The 22808-nt window shown below is 34.7% G+C and overlaps 1 protein-coding gene across 3 annotated transcripts in view; it reads left to right on the top strand.

Moving 5' to 3' along the window:
* FER (FER tyrosine kinase) overlaps positions 1–22808 on the top strand; it is a 453694-nt gene that overhangs the window by 101824 nt on the left and 329062 nt on the right. For all 3 annotated transcript variants that reach the window (XM_086685926.1, XM_086685760.1, XM_086685844.1), the window contains 4 exons: positions 377–560; positions 3945–4082; positions 4875–4994; positions 21085–21207. In XM_086685926.1, coding sequence (XP_086542052.1) covers positions 377–560; positions 3945–4082; positions 4875–4994; positions 21085–21207 — 565 coding nt within the window. The remainder of the gene's footprint in view (positions 1–376; positions 561–3944; positions 4083–4874; positions 4995–21084; positions 21208–22808) is intronic.

The following is a 22808-nucleotide window of genomic DNA, read 5'->3' as shown; positions in this document are numbered from 1 at the left end:
AAATTTAACATTGTTTACAAACTTTGTTGTTTTCTTGGTTGCACTGTTTCATGTACATTGGTTGTTCCAATTTGTGTAAGCTTCTTGAAGATAAGAAAGATCATTTTTCTGTGTAATTTCATAAAAAATTGTACATTAACTTTCATTCATCAAACATTTACTGTAATATATGTCTCCTTCATAGCAGCCTGTGTGCAAAATACTGACAAATAAGCAGTACTTTGTATAGAGCTGGGTATGTAGTATTATGCTCAATAAAATTCTGTCGATTACTCCTAAAATGTATGAAATAATATAAAATAGTGGTCACTCTGTTTGCATATAGTGAATATAAAACATCTTTATCTCTTTTAACTTTCTTCAACATTTTCTTCAGGGAAAGAAACCGAAAAGGCCAAGGAACGATACGACAAAGCCACAATGAAACTTCATATGCTGCATAATCAGTATGTATTGGCATTGAAAGGGGCACAGCTTCATCAGAATCAGTATTATGACACCACACTTCCTTTGCTTCTGGACTCCTTACAAAAGATGCAAGAAGAAATGATAAAAGCACTGTAAGATACATTTCCTATTTGGCATAAAGTCCCTTCATGAAGTGATTTTAACATTATTTTTTCTCCTAGTTAAGCTTTTGGAAAGAAGTTGTCTGTGTTTTGTGAACTTCATTATTGACTTAGCCCAGTGTGTATTTCACATCTGTTTCACTTTAGTCCTTCTTGATTTTCACTTCTCGTCTCCTTTCAGTTTATTATCATCTCCTAAACCTTCTGGCTAGCCCTAAGAATGGTCCTTCTGTTTTGTATGTTTTTGTTCTACTCTGATTAGCTGGAAATTTAGGTGAAAAAAAAATTCATTAGTTGACAAGTGTTAAGAAGTTAATATTTTCGGAGGATTGAGTGTTTAAATATTGAGCAACTGAGAAGTCCAAAGGAAAGAATTTTTTTTGTTAAGTTTTTAATTTTAATTCCAGTATATTTAACATACAGTATTATATTAGTTTCCAGTGTACAATGCCATAACTCAACAATTCTCTACATAACTCAGTGCTCTTTAATCCCCATCACTTATTCTACCCATCCCCCGTCACACCTCCCCTCTGGTAACCACCTGTCTGTTCTCCAAATTAAAGTCTGTTCCCTTTAGACAGAGTTTGTCTCTCTCTTTTTGCCCTTTGCTTGGTTTTGTTTGTTTGTTTTGTTTTTAAATTCCACACATGAGTGAAATCATATGGTATTTGTCTTTCTCTGACTGACTTATTTCACTTAGCATTACACTCTGTGACTCCATCAAAGGAAAGAATTTTTTGAAGGTTTATTTGCCAACTTATTATGTGAAGTTAACATCAAAAAATGTTTATTGAATTTCTACTGTGTGTAAAGCACGCTGCCTGTGAATTGGCCACAATTTTTGCCTTTAAGGAGCTAACAGTATATTCTGGCGAGTAAGTCAAGAGCACACGTTTACCATAGACATCAATGCAAGACAACAGAAAAACATAGGCCATGTTTGGTAGAGTTCATCTCCTTTGACCTGGATTAGGTGATCTCCCATCTTCCCAGTAAAAAGATAAAAAATTATTTTTAGTTGACTTGAATAGGTAAACTTTGAAGGGTATTGATAAAATAGTAAAATGTCTACTTAAAATATTTAATTTCTAAATTTAGTTATGTCTATTTAAATTAAATATTGTTGATTCAGAAATACTTCCTTTCCTACTCTCATGAATCAATGTTATTTCAAACTCTTCACATGAATCCTCAATAATGGCATCTTCATCATCGCTAGATGTCTTTTTGAGACAGTAGTTTCCTATTTTTTGAGACATAGTAGTTTTCTATAGCATATTATCTTTAACTTCTAAACAATTATTTTAGACCTAGCATTTAAAATATCCAAGCATGATGATTTCACTGCAGTTGAATTCCATGTCACATTGATGTAACGTTAGGAGGCTTCTTTTTTTAAAACTTCCATTTGTCTGAAGGTAGATATTAATAATAACCTCTATATCATATTATGGTATTGCTTTATGAGACTTATCTAGATAGGCTCATTTACATTAATATTATTCAGTACTTTCACTTAATGTGGTCATAAGCCCAGGGATATTTACTAAGTCTGTTTTAAATTTCTCTGCCTCTCCTTTTTCTTTAAATTTTGTCAGGTGATTTCTGTAATCCTTCCAAACTAGCATTGCCTGAAACAGTTTAAATCTTTTTTTTTTTAAGTTTTATTATTTATTTTAAGAGAGCATGTGAGTGGGGGGAGGGGCAGAGAGAGAGGGAGAGAGAGAGGCAGAGAGAGGACAGCGAGAATCCCAAGGAGGCCCCGAGCTGTCAGTGTGAGCCTAATGTGGGGCTCAATCGTAGGAATGGTGAGATCATAACCTGAGCCAAAATAAAGAGTCAGACATTTTTTTAAAAGTTTTTTTTATTTATTTTGAGAGAGAGGTGGCGGGGGGGGGCGGGGGGGAGGCGGGTAGAAGGACAGAGAGAGAATCCCAAGCAAGCTCTGTGCTGTCACTGCAGAGCGCCAGGCAGGTCTTGAACTCATGAATTGTGGGATCATGACCTGAGCTGAAATCAAGAGTTGGACGCTTAACTGAGCCACCCAAGCGACACTAAATCTTTTTTTCCTTGGGGCGCCTGGGTGGCGCAGTCGGTTAAGCATCCGACTTCAGCCAGGTCACGATCTCGCGGTCTGTGAGTTCGAGCCCCGCTTCGGGCTCTGGGCTGATGGCTCAGAGCCTGGAGCCTGTTTCCGATTCTGTGTCTCCCTCTCTCTCTGCCCCTCCCCCGTTCATGCTCTGTCTCTCTCTGTCCCAAAAATAAATAAACGTTGAAAAAAAAAAATAAATCTTTTTCCTCAACTCAAACAATATTTGGCTATTTACAATAAAATAATTGAGAGGATATTAAATAAGAGAAATTTTGTAAGTAATAAATTTTTATGAGTGATGCTTTTGGAAAAGAAAAGCAAACAATGCCCCTAATATTTATATGGGAAAAGGCAGCATAAGCTTGTCCACACTTGTTATTGAGGCCATTCTTGACTGGGGGTATATTTTTACAGCATAGCACTCTTAAGTTGGAGATTGGATCTTTGCCACCCTATTTTGTACTCATTAGATACAGCTAATATATTAAAAAATTTTTTTTTTTAATGTTTATTTATTTTTGAGACAGAGACAGAACATAATCAGGGGAGGGGCGGAAGGAGAGACACACACAGAATCCAAAGCAGGCTCCAGGCTCTAAACTGTCAGCACAGAGCCTGACGCAGGGCTGGAACTCACAGACTATGAGATCATGACCTGAACCGAAGTCTGACGCTTAACCAACTGAACCACATAGGCGCCCCATAGAGCTAATATATTTTGTGACAGTTTTACTACTGAAGGCAGGTAAGATGTGACATTTTTACTACTGAAGGAGAAGAGTTCAAGATGTCATTGAAGGTACAGAACCAGTTAAACTCTATAATTAAGACACAGAAAAGAGCAGAGGCCCAGGAGCAAGAGAAGAACCAAGGGATAGGGCATTTGAGGAAGTAGCAGCTACTGGAAAGAAACGTTGAAGAGATAGGAATTGATCCACAGTTCCATGTAATGGAATTGAACATTTCTACGACAGCATTTAGATATAGAAACTCATCAACACTGACCTTACATTTTGAGCATGTCAAATACATGTTGGAAAAAGTAATGCCTTATTCTAGATTGTTTGCTATTATCATGGTATATCAAATGTAAATTGTGAATCTGTGCTTTTGTATAATCCCTTTACTTTACCATTCAGGTGTATGAAATAAGGTGATGTATGAAACCACCATCTGTAAATATTGATGTTACATTTCTTACGTTTATTGTTCTGAATTCATTTTGGGCTGTGTTTCCCTTGAAAACTTAAAATGTTGTAAAATTTTATTTTTGTTTTCAGAAAAGGTATATTTGATGAATACAGCCAGATAACCAGTCTTGTTACAGAGGAAATAGTGAATGTCCATAAAGAGATTAAAATGTCAGTTGAACAGATAGACCCTAGCACAGAATACAATAATTTCATAGATGTTCACAGGTATGTATGTATAATATTTTCACTCTTCTTTCATTATTTGTGATATTATTTTTTTCTACCATATAGTATTTAATGAAATAAGATATTCTATTGTTAGGACATAGAATTTACTGATTAATTTGTTTCTAACTATTTTAAAAGTTCTTTCTCAGTGACAGCTAATTTATATAATTATTTTTATTAAAATTTTTTTAATGTTTGTTTATTTTTGAGAGAGAGAGAGAGACAGAATGTGAGCTGGGGAAGGGCAGAGAGAGAGGGAGACACAGAATCTGAAACAGGTTCCAAGCTGTCAGCACAGAGCCTGGCGCAGGGTTTGAATTCACGGACCGTGAGATCATGACCTGAGCCTAAGTCGGACGCTTAACTGACTGAGCCACCCAGGAGCCACTGTATAATTGTCTTTAAAAATTTGTCAGTTGTTACTACATCATTGCTTAAAACTGTATTTAATCCATGAAATTATATATATATATTTTAACATTTCTATAGTGATAATGCTATGACTTTATATGTATATTCAATTTATGATGATATATCAATTAGTTATCCATGCATACTTATTACCATTGTGACAGGAATGAACAGGTTATTAGCCATATTCTACAAATGAGGAAATTAAGGCTGAAATTACATGACTAGATCTTGGTGCCTGGGTTTAATTTGATTTATTCTATTTGTATTTGCTCTACTTTGTAAACATAATTTTGGATAATATATATTGTGCCTTTGATGTGTACTAAGATGGTAGTATATTCATATTGATCAAAATTATTTGGTATGTTTTATTAGAACAACAGCTGCTAAAGAGCAAGAAATTGAGTTTGATATTTCCTTACTAGAAGAAAATGAAAATCTTCAGGCAAATGAAATTATGTGGAATAATTTAACAGCAGAAAGTTTGCAAGTAATGTAAGTATTTAGAAAAGATGATCAGATTAAATATTAGTGTCATTATTTATAGATTTACTTTATCAGATTTAAAATTCCAGTGTTTATTTTTTACAAATAATGAAAAGTAAATTAAAAATGAACTGATTGTTGGGGCGCCTGGGTGGCTCAGTCTGTTGGGCGTCCAACTTCGGCTCAGGTCATGATCTCGTGGTCTGTGAGTTTGAGACCCGCATCGGGCTCTGTGCTGACAGCTTGGAGCCTGGAGCCTGCTTCGGATTCTGTGTCTCCCTCTCTCTCTGCCCCTCCCCTGCTCATGCTCTGTCTGTCTGTCTGTCTCTCTCTGTCAAAAATAAGTAAACATTAAAAAAAAAAAAGAACTGATTGTTGTTTGGTCAGAAAAAAATGTTTTGAGAAATATGTTAACTTTATTCATTTTGATCACTAATTTTGGTAATTCTGAGAATCAGAATTCTGTGTGATATTATATTCATTTGCTCTGTTATTGCTGATATCTTATATTGGAATAATGGTTCATTCTTTTCAAACTTATTTATATATGTGTCTATATCTATCTGTATCTGCCTATATCTATCCCATTCAGTGCTTAAAACTTTTTGGCAGAACTATTTTGGAAATGAGGATATTGAGTGTTAAAGAAGAGACTCATAGATATCAGAAGTGTTTAGTACAAAAAAATGACTTTTAATTGAGTTATTTTCTCTTAGGGATGTCTTCTTTAAAGACATAAATTCTTTCTTCATTTTGTTGTTTTGTTGCCTAATATTTTAAAGGAGTTTTGAGAAATCTTAACTTGTTTTTTAGTCCTTTTCAAATATTAGAGTCTATTAATAGCATATTTTTAAATTTAGAAAACAAGTCATTCTACTTTTAAATAATTAACTCATCCCTTGATTGTTTTAGCAGCAACACAAAGAAACTTTTATTAATGATAAGTACTGTATGTATTTGTCTTTTGAGTCAGAACCACAGCTAGGAGTGATTATGCACTCATTTTCTCTTCAGTATTGGACAGTTATATCATATGACCTGTTGGCACTTTACCTCAGAAGACTCAGCCAAAAGTCCCCATCTAATATAATTAAACACTCTCCTTTCTATTGTTCAGTAATAGTTCAGTAATAGTAATAGATAATTAACTGAGTGTGGGACGCTGGAACTAGGTCTTGGAAAGGAGTTTAGTAATTTTAAAGTTAGGCAGATGGGATTGAAGAAACTAACAAATTCTTGTTGAATCACCCATACAAATTGAAGGCTTAAAAATAATGGTGGATTGACTGCTGATGAGTGGAATGGAGGTGTGGGAGTACATTAGGGAGATTTTTCAAGCAGCCATATTGGGATTCTTGAAGCTGTTCCCAGGTTCTGAAGTCGTTCACAGGAGTCTCATTTTGGATTTAGATATTCTCTTATAATGTTAGCTCTCTTTAAACCAGTGGTCCTCACTGTCTCTAGGGGACATTTGACAATATCTGGAGACATTTTTCTCTATCAGGTGGGAAGGCACTGCTGAAAGGTAGTGGGTAGAGGCCATGGGTGTTGCAAAATGTCCTGCAGTGCATAGAACAGCCTCCTGCAACAAAGAATTATTGGGTGAAATGTTAATAGTGCCAAGGTTGAGAAACCCTGCTGTGAACAATAGAGTTGGGTTCATGGCACAAAATGGATAGTAGAGTTTCTCAATTCTTGTGCAGTGACAAATTTAATTTTTTGATTTCTGTGCTGGTGAAGGAATATGACATAAATTACTCCTGTTTTTTTTATCATTCTGTTGCTCCCCCAAAATGTATTCATTTATTCATCAAAATACATTTATTGTATATTTCAGGTTGCAAGGGTTAATACCTTCAAGGTGTTTATGCTAAAATTGATCAACTTATTTTAATAAACAACAAGAAGGATGAGCATAGAGATATTGGAGTATAATAGGGTAAAATTAAAAATAGTTACCTGATATAAGCTTATGTAAAATAAGAGATTTTGCGACTAAATAATAATTTGTTTTATTGCTTTTCAGGGTATAATGAGAACAAAACTAGTTCTACACATAAATCATTATTTCTTAATTATGGTGATGAAGCAATGAAGAAAAATGTAATAAATTAAGGATAATAAATCTTTGATAATGTGGTAGAAGATTTTTTTTTGTGTAGTAGAAGATTTAATTGCTTACATCTTACTGAGGCAAAACTTTAGCTATATTTCATTGAACAGTGTCTAAATTCAGGATAGGGGTTTAAGAGTAAGCTTTTCTCAAGAATTTTATTCCAGGAATGAGTTATTCAGTGTGTCTATTGGCACTGTTAAAATGGTTTAAGTTATTTCCATTAAATATATGTATATGTGTATATATATATGTATATGTGTATGTATATATATACATATATGTATATATATGTATATATGTATATATGTATGTATGTATATATATTATACTCACATACACACACATATATATTTAATATAATCCAAAGTCTCACTTTATTTTTACCATAATATTAGTGCTTTAAAGTTAAACTAATTTCTTTCTTGAGGCATTATTAATTTTGTTGTTGATTGTGTTGAAATATTATGTCCAATAGAAATGAATGAAACAAATGAACAGCATTGGAAAAATAAGTACAAATGACCAGTAGTCCTTTGACAATTAAGGAAATATCAATTTTTATTTTTATTTTTATAAAAATGATTATTTATTTATTTTGAGAGAGAGACAGAGAGCTTGAGCAGAGGAGGGACAGAGAGAGGCACAGAATCCAAAGCAGGCTCTGGGCTCTGAGCTGTAGCAGTGCAGAGTGGGGGCTGGAACCCACGAATCGTGAGATCATGACCTGAGCTAAAGTTGGTCACTTAACCTACTGAGCCACCCAAGCGCCTCAAGGAAATATCAATTTTTAAAAAGGAAGGTATTTCACCTACCAGACTGGCAAAGATTAAATAATTTGATAATACCCACTCTTATGTAGGGTATGGAGAAATAAGCCCTCTTACAAAGTCTTGGCAGAAATGTAAATTAGCGTAAGCTTTTTGGAGGATAATTTGGCAATATATATCCAAATTCAACTTGCTCATATCCTTTGAGTTAGAATTGTATTTCTAGAACTTTAGCTTTTAAGTAAGCAAAGATATACGTATAAGCATAGCATGGTGGGTTGCCTTATTTTGAATCCTGACAGAATGGGTTATTACTTCTGTGAAACTGGGCAGATTACTTAGTCCCTTTGTGTGTCATTTTCCTCAGATATAAAATGGTAATAATAATGGCACCCAACTCATAGTGTTGTTGTAAAGCTCATGTGCATGAATAAATGTAGAATACTTAGATTAGTCCCTGGCACAAAGCCAGTTCTCTGTATTGGTTTTTGTTGTTTTTGAATTATTGCTTGGGTGGTTTTATACATTGAGGACTCCAAGCACAATGCTTAAGTTTTTCAGGGGCTTTATGGAATACTTGAGATCTGAAAACTTTTTGTTAATTCCTAAATATGAAAAGAATACTATGTTACATGTTATACTATGTCACTTTCATTAATTATTAAATTCAGTAACACAAAAATATTTCAAAATTCATAGGTTAGATTTTATTTTTTCTTCTAGTTAACATACAGTGTTACATTAATTTTAGGCATACAATAAAGTTAGATTTTAATATCTGCATATGAATGTGGATTTCTGAGAAATCACATTTTAGTATATATGATATTAATTTGGGTAGAGACCAAGGACTATAAAGGTTTTAAAACAGTCCCTTTGTTTTGTCAAAACACTGGAAATATCTGAAATATTCACTCATTAGGGATTAGTTGAATTATGGTATATCCATACCATAACCACCAGTTTTCTATATTATGCATGTTTTAAATAGAGTAGGATAGGTTTATATATATAAGACTGTATGGAAAGATCTTCAAAGTATATGATAAAGAGCAAAAACAAGTTACAGAGCAATATTTATGGAATGAATCTATTAATTTAAAAAATAGTACATATATATGCTTGTATATATGTAGATCATATGTTGGAATGGAGGTTGAATGGATGAGGTGAGTAGGGAAGCTTGTTGAGGCCAATGTTTATAGTAATGTTAAATAAATGTGGTTTTATTTCTCACATCTTTGCAGTTTTATTGGTCAGCTTGATTCTCTCCAGAATATTAGCTATTTGTTTTTCCTCCCATTGTGTCAGTTCCTTATCCTTTCACTAAACGTTTGTCATTGAATCACGTTGCTTTATATAGTTTTAGAATAGAATACTCTCAAAAGCTCTATTTGAAAATGAAAATATTTTATGGCCTGTGCTTCCCTGGGTTCTGTGGTTTTCCTGAGCCCATCCAAGAGCTGTAATAAGAAACAGTATAGGAAAACTTCAGAATCATTTTGTTTTGTTTCGCATTCCTTTATGTTTGTTTTAAGTGGTCTGGTGACCCTGTCCTTTGTGAAGGTTCCATTAATTTGGAAGTGAGAATCATTAGTATTTGATTCCTGAAGAATTTTTCTAATAATGCAAGTCATACTGGCAATCTGCCAGACTACTGACTAGTAGTGACTATGAAACAAAGGAAAAACTGGACTACATTTCTATTGGACTCTTCAAAATTTTTGGCTAGATGTCAGATGTTTCAAATAATTAACATCTTTGTTGAATGAATGAGTGAATGAAAGGGTTTTATGGGGAGATTTCAAGGAGTTTTTGAATAGTGGATCTCATCATCTCTGGCTTTATGTCAGGTTCACTTAAGGAGCTTTAAAAAATACTGATGCCTGGGACCTAACTCAAAGCAATTAAATCAGTAAGGTCTGTGCATTGGGGTTTTTTATGAACTCTCCAGATGATTTTCATGTGTGGACTGGATTGAAAATCTGTGCCATAAACCTGGTAAAATTGTGTGTAGAAATGTGTGTGATACTTTCTGGGGGTGAGTCCTTGCACATTTTCTGAGGGCTTCATGACCCAAAATGGCTAAGGACTGCTGCTGTACTGGAATATGTACCTTTCGTATATAAAGAGTGTCTTTTTGTTAAACCTTTCTAATGAATTTATATTCCTCAAGTTGTATAGTGTTACTGGAGAAAAATTAGCATTTTTACAATAGTATTACTGGAATTCCTTTTTGACTCTGTTTTTTCTTCTCCTCTGCCATACTTCTGGATCAGTGTTGAATTGTAAGATATTTGAAGCTCAAATAGATACCCTTTCCCTAAGGTAATATTTCTCACTTTGCTATTCATAAAAAGATACCTTTCATTTGGGGGGGGGGTATTTTGTTTTTGTTTTAGATTCCTAAATGTAACATACAAATTGCTGGTTGTATTAGTAGAAACTTACTCATAAATTTAATAATTTATATTCTTGGTTCCTATTTATGGTACCATGTGGATTTTTCTCAAATAAATGTAAGAGGTTCTGAGATTATTACACAACTAGTATTTATATCCAAAAAAGATTATACATTGTCACAGCCTGCTCCTTTTTCAGGCTTGATGGAAATCTAATGTTGCAATAATAGTAAATGACTAAGTTACTGCATTTACCCATCTAAATATGTGCCACGAAGCATTTTATCATACTCTCATTATATGTATCAACTGTATTTATAAAGGTGTGCATATATAGAAGAGTTAAATTCAATTATTTATATGTTTATTTCCTTATAGGAAATTTTTTTGCACGGTAGATCAGGATATGGTGGAGGGCTGCTTCCTCAGCCTCTAATTGTTTCTAGCACTGGATGCCCAAGATTGTACACTTCCCATCACACATGCATTTAGGTTGTATTACCTTCAGGCTTCAAACTGAGGTTGTTTCCTTTGTCTCTGTGATTTACAGCCTCTCTCCTTCCCCTTCATCACACTTCCCCCATCTGTGTCTGTTTTGAATCACTGTTCTTTGCCAAATTCTAGAAAAGAAACTATACTTTATTGATTTTAATCATCCATTTTTTAAGATTATATATGCAAATATTTCCTCTCATCTAATCACTATTTAATTGAATAATTTGGAACTCAGTAATTTTAGTTCATCAGAATAACTTGAAGAAGGCAGGTCTATAAAATTTTGAACATTAGAAGAAGTTATGTAAGTGTCTATTACATTGGTTTTAGCATTTGAGATAAATGAGGCATCCATTTATGATCTGTGGCAAACTTAAAGCAGGGTAAATGGAGTTACTACCTATCAGTAGGTAATATATTTGAATTCCAGAAGATTGTGTTAAATACTCTTGTATTCTGAACTAAAGCCCAACCTCAAGCCTCATGTTTCCTGGTACATTTTTTCAAAATTTAAAGTCAATGTGTTTAGCTTTTATAATGCGATATAGATAAGATCTCTTAATTGAAGAATGGTAATTATCTATGTAGAAAAGTAATTCCCTTGGATTTTATGGGATATGAATTAGCAAACTACAGTCTGTGGGCCAAATCCTGTTTGCTACTTACTTTTATGCAGTCTGTGAGCTAAGAATACTGTTTACATTTTTAAATGATTAAAAAAATCAACAGAAGTATTATATTTTGTGACACATGATGATTATGTGAAATTTAAACATCAGACTACATAAATAAAGTTTTATTGGAACATAGCCATGCTCATTCATTTACCTATTGTCTATGGGTGATTTGTTACTACAATGGCAGAGTTGAGCATTTGTGACAGAGACCATTATATGGTATTCCCATCACTTCACACTACTCCTTGGTGCACTGCAGATCTCAGTGACACAGTTATAACTGAATAGCATTTTGAATGCCTCACATATTGTTGTATTACTGCATTTTAATGGCTTTTTTTTTAAATTTTTTTTTAACGTTTATTTTATTTTTGAAACAGAGAGAGACAGAGCATGAACGGGGGAGGGGCAGAGAGAGAGGGAGACACAGAATCGGAAGCAGGCTCCAGGCTCTGAGCCATCAGCCCAGAGCCCGACGCGGGGCTCGAACTCACGGACCATGAGATCGTGACCTGAGCTGAAGTCGGACGCTTAACCGACTGAGCCACCCAGGCGCCCCTTAATGGCTTTTTATTATCAGCTTGTGCCTATCATCAAAACAAAAAATGGGAGAACAGATTTTGAGTGTTATACTTTTAAAAAATTTAAAAAATTAAAAAAAATTTTAATTCCAGTGTAGCTAACATATAGTGTTATGTTAATTTTTGGTGTGCAATATAGTGATTCAACAATTCTGTATATTACTCAATGGTCATCATGATAAGATGATAAAAATCCACACTGGAGTGTGGATTATTTTGTTATTGAACTAGATGGGAAAATATTGTGTTTATTATGCAATGACAGTATGGCTGTGCTAAAATGATACTATACATGTTGACATTACCAGTCTAAATACTTATCTCAGTATTCCCAACTCACAGGAGAGCACTAGTCAGAAAAATTAGAAAATTTAAATTGGAATACCTCATTACAGCAGACTTTCTTCAAAAAATATGAAAATAAGGATGCAACCAAAATAAGTTTCTGGGTGGTTCATTTGTTAACAGAGCAAGGAAAGCCATTTGCCAGTGAGTGGTGAAATAGTGTCTCACTGTAGCAACTAAGGAAATAGGAAATGTGTCTAGAAAAAATAAACTTGTTTATGTTTGTTAGTCTTTCAGTGAGAACATTTGCTTGAAGAATTAAGAATATTGGGAGCTACATCATTAGTTAATTTAAAAAGATAAATGATTTCAAGTGGTTTTCCCTGTCTCTTGATAAGTTAGCAGGTATGATCAAAACTGCTCAGTTTTTGTTTACTTGAGGAGTCAATGCCAAGTTTGAAGTTACTGAAGAATTACTCTCTATGAATAGTCTATGTGGATCAACTACAGACAAGAATATGTCTTTTTTCAATTATCTGTCCTAGCCACTAGGACTTTGGTTGTGAGATATGCCTAACTCATAAGCCAGTCAACCTGTGGGACAATGGAAAAGCTAGAGATGGAATTCTAACTTCACAAGTAACTGAGATCTGACTGGTAAAGCTGATCTTCTGAAAGTGATATATACCATATCCCTGGCTCACACCAGCCTTCTGTGTCTTCTTTCTCTTGTTTACTGAAGATCCAGGGACTGGCTTCTTCTATTTTCACTATCTGCTGCCACATATTTGTTGAAGGAGTCCACTCCCCACAAAACATGGCTGAAGATAAGCATATAGGACCTGAATGAGTTATGGTTCTTTAGTTGCAAGCAAAAGTAACCAATTCTGGAAAATTTAAGGAATGAAAGCCCATTATGACAAAGCCATCAAAAGTCTCCCAGAAACAACAAGGCCAAGGACATGAAGAGAAAGCAGGCAACTCTGTGCAGCAGGAACCTGTTGACCATAGCAGATAGCATCCACACTGCATGAATGAACTAGCACTCTCCCTGCATAAATAGACTCCAGAGACTTTTTCTCCACTCCCAACTCCCTGCAAAAAAAAAAAAAAAAAAAAAAAATATATATATATATATATATATATATATATATATATATATATATTGTCAAAGAAGTTGAGAAAAAACTAAATCACTACAAAGTGAAGTGGACCGTCTTAAGATATGTTACAACTGGTGGTGTTAAAAATGTATGGATCAGGGGGCGCCTGGGTGGCGCAGTTGGTTAAGCGTCCGACTTCAGCCAGGTCACGATCTTGCGGTCCGTGAGTTCGAGCCCCGCGTCGGGCTCTGGGCTGATGGCTCAGAGCCTGGAGCCTGTTTCCGATTCTGTGTCTCCCTCTCTCTCTGCCCCTCCCCCGTTCATGCTCTGTCTCTCTCTGTCCCAAAAATAAATAAACGTTGAAAAAAAAATTAAAAAAAATAAAATGTATGGATCAGGAAAAGGCTTAGTTGAGCAAATTTACAAAGCTTGTGAAGATTTTAGGTGTTCAAATCATAGGGTTATTCATTGTATTTTTCATTAGCACGTACTTCATGGAAAATATTTGATTCTAATCATATGTTCTTAAACTAATAATGTCAATAATGACCTTCATTTGCTCTCATGGACTTGACCATCATCACTTCCATGAATTTTTTCAAAAACTGAAATTGAATATCTCCACTTGCCCTGTGCAGAGAATTTTGGTGGTTTAGAAGTAGTAAAGTTTTCTTGTGTCAGAGCCAAGACTGAAATTTTTCTAAATAATTAGTATTTCCCTCAACCACTGTTATTGAGCACTAAATTCCAAAAGCTTTGGAAACATTAGCATGTGCTAAAGATTTGAATATTTTCCTAATGAATCCAACCTAAAATTACAAGGTAACACAGTGCTTGTATGCAGAATTTATACTGTAGTACAAGTCATTTAGATGACAACTAATGTTATTTGAATCACAGGTAATGTCAGGCTATGTATATACTTTTTATGCCATCAAACATTAAAACATGAAGCAGCATTACCATTCCCACCAAATTTGAAACTGGTATATTTTATTTTCTAAGCTTAAACTACATTTCTAGCAGTGAGTTTTGGACCTCTATGCAAGTATTTTGGCATTTTAAAAATCCATAAAACTATGCAATTGAGGAGTTTCCACCTAACTTTCAGTTACGAGTGAGGTGTCTGCAGTGTAATGACATGCTAAAAGGCATGCAATATAATATTATAAATGCCTTCTATATATGCCTTGAGCAATAACTGTACTCAATTAAAGTCATGTGCTTATGATTGATATTGATATTTGCAGTACCCATCAATGTGAAAAGACGCTTTCAAAGATGAAATAAATTTCATTATATATCTGCTTTAACAAGTGTACATTTATAGTTGTTTGATGATAAGCACTAACTTTGAACCCCAAGGAAGGGAAATATTATTACCCTCAAAATATCCTCAAAATAATATTAATACACTGGTGTTACAATAAATTGTACCCATTTATTATTACAATTTGAATTTTTCAATAAAATATTTGTGAATATTTGTTTTCTCTTTTGTTATGTTAATACCTACATTATACCCATAATTTTGCCTCTTGGTGGCAAAACCTAAAATGTTTATTTTTCCGACCTTCACAGAAAGTGTTTTCTGACTCTTGTAAGGAATTACACCAATTTAACCCATTAGACTGTTTGAATCAACCTTGTCAATCAGTGGAATGATAAATACTGCAGTACTTCCATGTTTTAAGCAGAACTATGGTTTTATCAATTTTGGTTTTGGCTGTTCTCATGTATAGTCTTAGCTCAAGTTTGGTCTTTGATTGAACATATATTGCAATTATGTTAGGTTGTGTTAGGGGAATACTTTTTGTGTGAGTGAATGGTAAAGATTTGGAAATATGGGGGGCGCCTGGGTGGCTCAGTCGGTTGAGCGTCCGACTTCGGCTCAGGTCACGATCTCACGGTTTGTGAGTTCGAGCCCCGCATCAGGCTCTGGGCTGATGGCTCAGAGCCTGGAGCCTGCTTCCGATTCTGTGTCTCCCTCTCTCTCTGCCCCTCCCCCATTCATGCTCTGTCTCTCTCTGTCTCAAAATAAATAAACATTAAAAAAAAATTTAAAAAAAAGATTTGGAAATATGTAAAATATTGGAAGCTGGTGACATGTTAAAAGGATATTTTGATTAAGGGACACATGCCACACAGAAGAAGGCAGGTGGATTTGTTGGTTGGGGGTAGATTAGGTTGTGGGTTAAGAGATGAATATATTTATTTATTTTTTTTTAAATTTTTTTTTCAACGTTCATTTATTTTTGGGACAGAGAGAGACAGAGCATGAACGGGGGAGGGGCAGAGAGAGAGGGAGACACAGAATCGGAAACAGGCTCCAGGCTCTGAGCCATCAGCCCAGAGCCGGACGCGGGGCTCGAACTCACGGACCGCGAGATCGTGACCTGGCTGAAGTCGGACGCTTAACCGACTGCGCCACCCAGGCGCCCCAAGAGATGAATATATTTAATAGAAACTCCTAACATTTGGTTGATTAGGAGCTATCTTCTGTTTAATCTTGAGAAAAACTAATAAAGCTTTGTGTCATGGTATAGAAGGTCATTCATAAATTCTATGCTGCTGCAGTTATATTTTAAGAAAGAGATCACAAGAAATGTTTTATTTCTTCAATTTATGTTGCAGTAACAGGGAAAAAGAGATGTCAGAAAAGTTACTTCAGGCAGCTGTACCCCTTTTCCAATTATTTTTTTTAATTAACCCAAATGTCACAATGAATGTGACAGCGTTGGAAATTTATAATTTATACTTTTTTAGGAAGTTAGGTCTCTGTAAGAGTGCTATAAAATTTAGACAATGATGGCCAATGGTTTGAAGATAGAAAAGTTATTGTAGAAGTACCGAAAATTTGTTATTGTCTACAGTGTTTTTTGCTTTTGTTTTGTTAAATACATTAAATCTTTAAAAATTATCTAACTAATGCTTGCACATGATAAAATCCATAAAATCTTACAAAAAGGATGTACAGTGAAAATTGAAGCTCTCCTTAAAACATTTTTTTTGATATTTTATTTATTTGAGAGAGAGAGAGAGAGTGCGCACCAGTGCGCGAGTGGGGGAGGAACAGAAAGAGAGGGAGACAGAATCTGAAGCAGGCTCCAGGTTCTGAGCTGTCAGCCCAGACCCCATGCGGGACTCTAACTCATGGACCGTGAGATCATGACTTGAACTGAAGTCGGATGTCTAACTGACTGAGCCACCCAGGCGCCCCAAAGTTCTTTTTAAAGATACATTTCTACCTTCTGGTGCTAATTGGTTAAAAAAGTCATGTATTTTTCCAGACTGTAGAGACAGACATACACATGTATATAAATTTTCTTGACTTAAGTGGGCTCATTCAATGCATACTTTTTTGCATTACCCTCTTTTTAAAATATATACGAAATATTAATAGTGCACAGTGTTTTAATGCTTACATGTAATAAGGTTTATTTAATGTAGTTATTTATAGATGGGTATTTATTTCTAATTTTTTCTTTTTGCTAAGGGGTGGATACAGATTTTGGTAGGCTGAAACTTACAAAATTGGGGTGGGTGTGTATGTGTGTGTGTGACATCTTAAAACTCTAGTGACTTACAAGTGTAAAAGCAAGTGCAGACTCTGGGAAGAGATCTTGCAAGTGTGCTGCCTGTAGGTTAAGTGTTATTAGCATCACAGAGAGTTCACCTTTCGTTATTGTGATTATAAGCAGTGCTTCAACAAATATCTTTGTTTTTATATCTTTGTGTACTTGTTGAACTATAGACATTAACTAAATTTTATGAGGTGAAATTACTAATACAGAGGATATTAGTTGTTAAGTCCATACACTCAGGATCTAAGCTGCCTGGACTCTGACATGTTTTTCCACTTACCAGCTCTTTCACCTGGGACAAGATCCTTAATCTCTGTGGCTCAGTCTCTTTTTTTTTTTTTTAATTTTTTTTTTCAACGTTTATTTATTTTTGGGACAGAGAGAGACATAGCATGAACGGGGGAGGGGCAGAGAGAGAGGGAGACACAGAATCGGAAACAGGCTCCAGGCTCTGAGCTATCAGCCCAGAGCCTGACGCGGGGCTCGAACTCACGGACCGCGAGATCGTGACCTGGCTGAAGTCGGAAGCTTAACCGACTGCGCCACCCAGGCGCCCCTGTGGCTCAGTCTCTTATATGTAAATGGCGATAATAATGATGTTATAAAATGTTATGGATTTAAGTACTTATAAAGTGCTTGAAACTATTAGGCATTTAGTAAATGTTAAGTATTATGTCAGTTTTGTGAATTTTTTTTTAAGGCAGTGTCATGACATTTAAATGTTTTGAGTCATGTTGTTTAAGTATAACACATTTACTCTAAAGATGTAAAGAGTAAGCCATTTGGACTGTTACTAGTGCATTTGTATACAAACATATATAACAATGACATCATGGTAAAGAGTGCTTTGCAAATTATCCTAACAGGTATTATGATATCGGTTCATAAAGTATAATTATTAGAGTGTTTTCCTCTTCACTGGATTTTCACTCCATGTTTTTTTTAGGAGGATGGTTGTAAAGAAGGGAAAATGGTTTCCCCATATAATTCCATTCTTCTAAGATCATTTGTCTTTTCCACTTTGAATTTACAACTATGAATCTTTAGATATGTAGAAATATTAAGAAGTTTTGACTTCAAAGACTTACCTTACTCAGTTTTGTTTTGTTTTTAATTTAGAAAGACTTTTCATAAAGGTCAGTTATGCTAAGGCAGTCAAAAAATTAAAGCCTCGAGAAGAGGTACCAATTTCTTGACATGATCAGGAGCTAGAAAAGGTAGAAACAGCTAATATTATTATTCTCTTCCCTCTGCTCTCCCCATTTCCTTACTCTTATCTCCTTTCTTTCTTCCTTGGGCCTTCTGGCCTTCATTGCTAAATGTAGTAGGTGGTGAATTCTAGCTGACAGAACAGACCTGCCAGGGATCAGAAGTGTTGTTAGTTCTTCTAGGCCTTTGAGTTTCTAGTGCATTTCCAGCTCTTTAGGGAATCTAGTAAGCTGTGGTAGGTTTCTTTCTTTCTGGTTTAAAATTGTTATAGCACAGACCAGGAATTTGAGGAGAAGGGAAATCAAAAGTACCAACCCATTCTTCTCACAAATGAGCTGACATGTACTAAAAAAATTTAGCCTATATAAAACCTCAAATTTAATTTCTCTTTGAAACATTAGGTGATGTTTTTCAGGAGGCTAAAATGATTACTAAAGGAAGTAGAAAATCTTAGCAGATTTGGATTTTAATATATGTACCTTGCTAGAGGTACCAATGATGAATGGGGTCTAAGGTAGTTTAAACTTGCTGATTGACTCTGGCTTTCACCTCTTTCCTCCTTTCCTAGCCTGTTTCAGAGTAAAAATAGAAAGTAAAAAGAGGGCAGTGCTAGGGAAACTGATATTCACCACAATCAAATGTCTTCCCTTGTCCAAATGATAAACTATGAAGGAATCAATAATAGAATTTCTCATTTTTTGCTTCCTTTTTGATATGTAGTGATATTACTACTGTTAAATCACATCAAATCAACATGTATGTACATATTTATGTGTATGCCTATGCACATACTTACTCTTGTACCAAGGATGATAAAAAAATACAAGCTTATATTAATTTCTTATGGAACTGAAAATTTTCACATTTCTGAAAAATTAACATTGTTGGAAATAACATTGTTTTGAAGGGAAAAACTTTTAATTGTGCGTGGCTTCTCTATTTTTTATGTAGTGTGCTTGCAGTATTCCATTATTTTACTTGCCCTTAATTGGGAATAATGCATAAATAATAAAAAATGTAACCTGTTCTTGAGTTTTATTTATAATATATTCAATTCTACCTCTGCCTTGGGAGCAACATTATTGTTTTGCACCCACTGTTAACAAAATATTCTTAAAGGTGGAAGGCAAAACTTAAAGTTACTTCTGAGAAAAATGTTTTTTTTAATGAAACTAATAAAATTGGTTAATAATGTAAGATTACACGTATAGAGAACATGTTATGCTTCAAACTCTGTAATAGTAACTTAAAAATATGCACAGAATCACAAGAACTCTTTAAGTTAGGTGTTAAATTGATTCCTATCTTATTAACGGAGGAAATGGAAGTTTAGAAAAGCTGAGTGAATATTGAAAGTGAGGGTGTCTGGTTCTAGAGCTGTTGTTTGTCACACAAGAATAAGGTGCTTTACAAACTGCAGTAGAGACATAAAGTGGTCAACACAAATACTTCTCTTATTCTGAGGTGGGAAGGTGAAGTGATTAACTTGATGATACAGCTGTTACAAGGAAAGGAGTCAGCCCTGTATTTCCAGTTACGTTCTTTGTCCATTTTCATATTAGGTTGTCCTTTTTTTAAGAGGGCTTTTGCTTGTAATTTGCACTGCAAATTATTTCTTCCCAGTTTGACTTTTGCTTTTGACTTTCTTTATCATCTCTTTAACTTCCAACATATTTACATTTTCGTGGAGTTGGATTATTTAATATTTTCTTTTGTATATTTTGGATTTCATGTTTTGCTATAAAAGGCTGAAGATAAAGATTTTAATGTGATACAATAGCTTTCTGTGTTTTTTTTGGTAGAAATATTTCTATTCAGGACCAAATGCATTTTATGCAACCAAAAATGATCTGGGCTAAAGTTCATATTAATTTTGTTTATTTAGTTGTGTTAATATCTATATGGAAAGTATCCCTAAAGCATTAATATAGTGTATGAAAAGAGAAATCGCTTACTATCCACTTAAATTGCCATTCAGCTAAACCTCACTGTCTCTTCTTTAAAATAAGGATAATACTATCTGATTGGTTGTTGTGAGAAGTAAATGAGAGAATACATGCAAGAAATCCTGGATACCATATACTCAGTGCCTACTAAGTACCAGTCATTACATATACATTACTGTATTTGATCCTCAAAACAATGCTTTTAAGCAGGTATTCCTGCCCTCAGATTACAAGTGAGAAAATAGATTTAATGAGCTCATGCAACTTGCTCAGCATCTCTAAAAAGTGGCACAGCCAGAATGTAAATAAATGTTTGTCTGAAAATAAAAACCATGGTCTTTACACTCTTCCTGAAACATTATCGGTATTTATTTACTTAAATCCTTTTTTTCTTTTTATTATTTATTATTATTTTTAATGTTTATTCATTTTTGAGAGAGCATGAGCTAGGGAGGGGTACAGAGAGGGGGGGACAGAGGATCCAAAGCGGGCTCTGCTCTGACAGCAGGGAGCCCAATGCAGGGCTCAAACTCCCGAACCGTGAGATCATGACCTGAGCTGAGGTCGGACGCTTAACCGACTGAGTCACCAGGTGCCCCAATCCTTTCTTCTTTTTAAATTTTCTGTTTCTCTTTCCCTTTTTTATTAATGACTAAGACTCTCAGACTGTCCAAGAGTACTACTTGTGATTACTGAAATAGTCTTTTCTTCACTGTCCAGTAAGGTTGCCTGCCACTAGCCACATGTGTCTGTTTAGCACTTGAAATATGATTAATGCAACCAAGAGACTGAAATTTTACTTTAATTTACTTTACATTAAATTACATGTGGCTACTGCTTTGGACATCACCACTTTAGATGTATGAATGTTTAGTGTGTTTGTATAAAGTGAGTATAATGTATTGACTAATAATGAGGAAACTGATCATTCTAGGTTGAAAACCTTAGCAGAAGAACTTATGCAGACACAGCAGATGCTTTTAAACAAGGAAGAAGCTGTCCTGGAGCTAGAGAAGAGAATTGAAGAATCTTCTAAGACCTACGAAAAGAAGTCTGAGTACGTAAAACAAAAATAATTTGAAGGAAGAAAACTTAACTGATGTAATTTTACAGAACGCTTCAGTTACATGGTATTATGAACATAAAATTTCTAGAAGCTGACATTTCATTTTAAGTACAAAACTTTGTATAACTGAGTTACTTTATAGGACTCTGGAAAAATGATTCTGGGTTTTGTCAATGTAGTGTCCTGATCAAATATCTCAATATTTTACCAATTTGAACTATTTTCTGAAAAATCCTGTTAAAAGTTGTCTTTATTCCTCTCATCAGTGTCCACCAGATTCACTGTGAATTCCTGGTTCAGAAAGAGGCAGGTCAATGTTCTCTAGAAATTGGCTTCCCCTCTGTTAGAAGGAAACAAACTTATTAGAAAACAGCAATCTGCTTCACTTGTAAAAATCCTTCTGAGACTTGCTATGCTGTTTTGTCTTACTGTTGTTGTTTCTTGCTGATTTCTGGATCTGTAAATATCCTCCTGGATCCTCTTACTTTACTTGTCTGTGGATACTGTTGTTTTCAATGATTTCAATAATTACGTTTTCTACCATTTTAAAGTTTAAATTTTGATCTATAACTTAAAATTTATAATCTGGCTTTGGTTATTGCTTGCATCTCCAACAGGTGTTACTGGTATGGTGTCTCTACTCTCTTCTCCTGACTAGAGTATATACATTTCTATCATACTCTCATAACTGGGTTGGTTTATCAAGATTCTCAAGGAAATTATGATGTGTCGAATTTCTCTGGTCTATAGTTGCACTTTCTACATAACTTCTAAAATATTCTCCACTTCTTTCAAGTCTCTGATCCTCTTATCTCCACCCATCATTGTCAGCAGTTGGATATCTTCTACATTACAGAAAAAAATTAGAATCATCAGGTGGCAACTCCCTTCTTTTCTGTGACTACATATCCATATCTGCTGCGTTTGTACCCATTCTCTGTGCTTACTTCCATAGAGGAACTGTTCCTTTTCTCAAGTCTATTTCTTGCGCCTCTTTTTGTATCATGTCTTCTCATACTTTCTCAGAAATTTTTCATCATTTTTTATATTAGGTTTACCTTTTCTTCTCAATTGGATCCAATTTTTGTTTATTTTTTTTTTTATTTTTGTTTATTTAGAGAGAGAGTGCATGTGTGTGCATGTATGGGGAGGGGCAGAGAGAGAGGGAAAGAAAGAATCTCAGGCAGGCTCTGTGCTGTTAGCACTTGAACCCCACAAACCATGACCTGAGCCGAAACCAAGAGTCGGACACTTAACTGACTGAGCCGCCCAGGTGCCCCAGTGCTCATTTATTAAATATTCTTAAGTGTTGATTCTTAAAACAATTTCTACATCTCTGCCCACCCCAGATAACCCTTCTATATTTTCCCCCAACTGCCTTTGCCTATTGTTTTCTTAGTCATACTTGTTCTCAGAGTGATTATATTCACTCATTTCTTTAATTCCTACTTAGTTCTCAACCCATATATATCTAGCTTATTCCTCGTCACCACTGAAATAAGGTATCTGTAAGATCTCCAATGACTTCTACATTGCTAAATTTAACAAGTATCTTACTTGACATTCTCTCAGTATCTGACTTTGTTGACTAC

The sequence above is a fragment of the Puma concolor genome, chromosome A1 (genome assembly GCF_028749965.1).
Source record: "Puma concolor isolate L17-30 chromosome A1, mPumCon1.1.hap2, whole genome shotgun sequence".
Lineage (NCBI taxonomy): Eukaryota > Metazoa > Chordata > Mammalia > Carnivora > Felidae > Puma > Puma concolor.
This window is presented reverse-complemented; position numbering and strand designations above follow the sequence as displayed.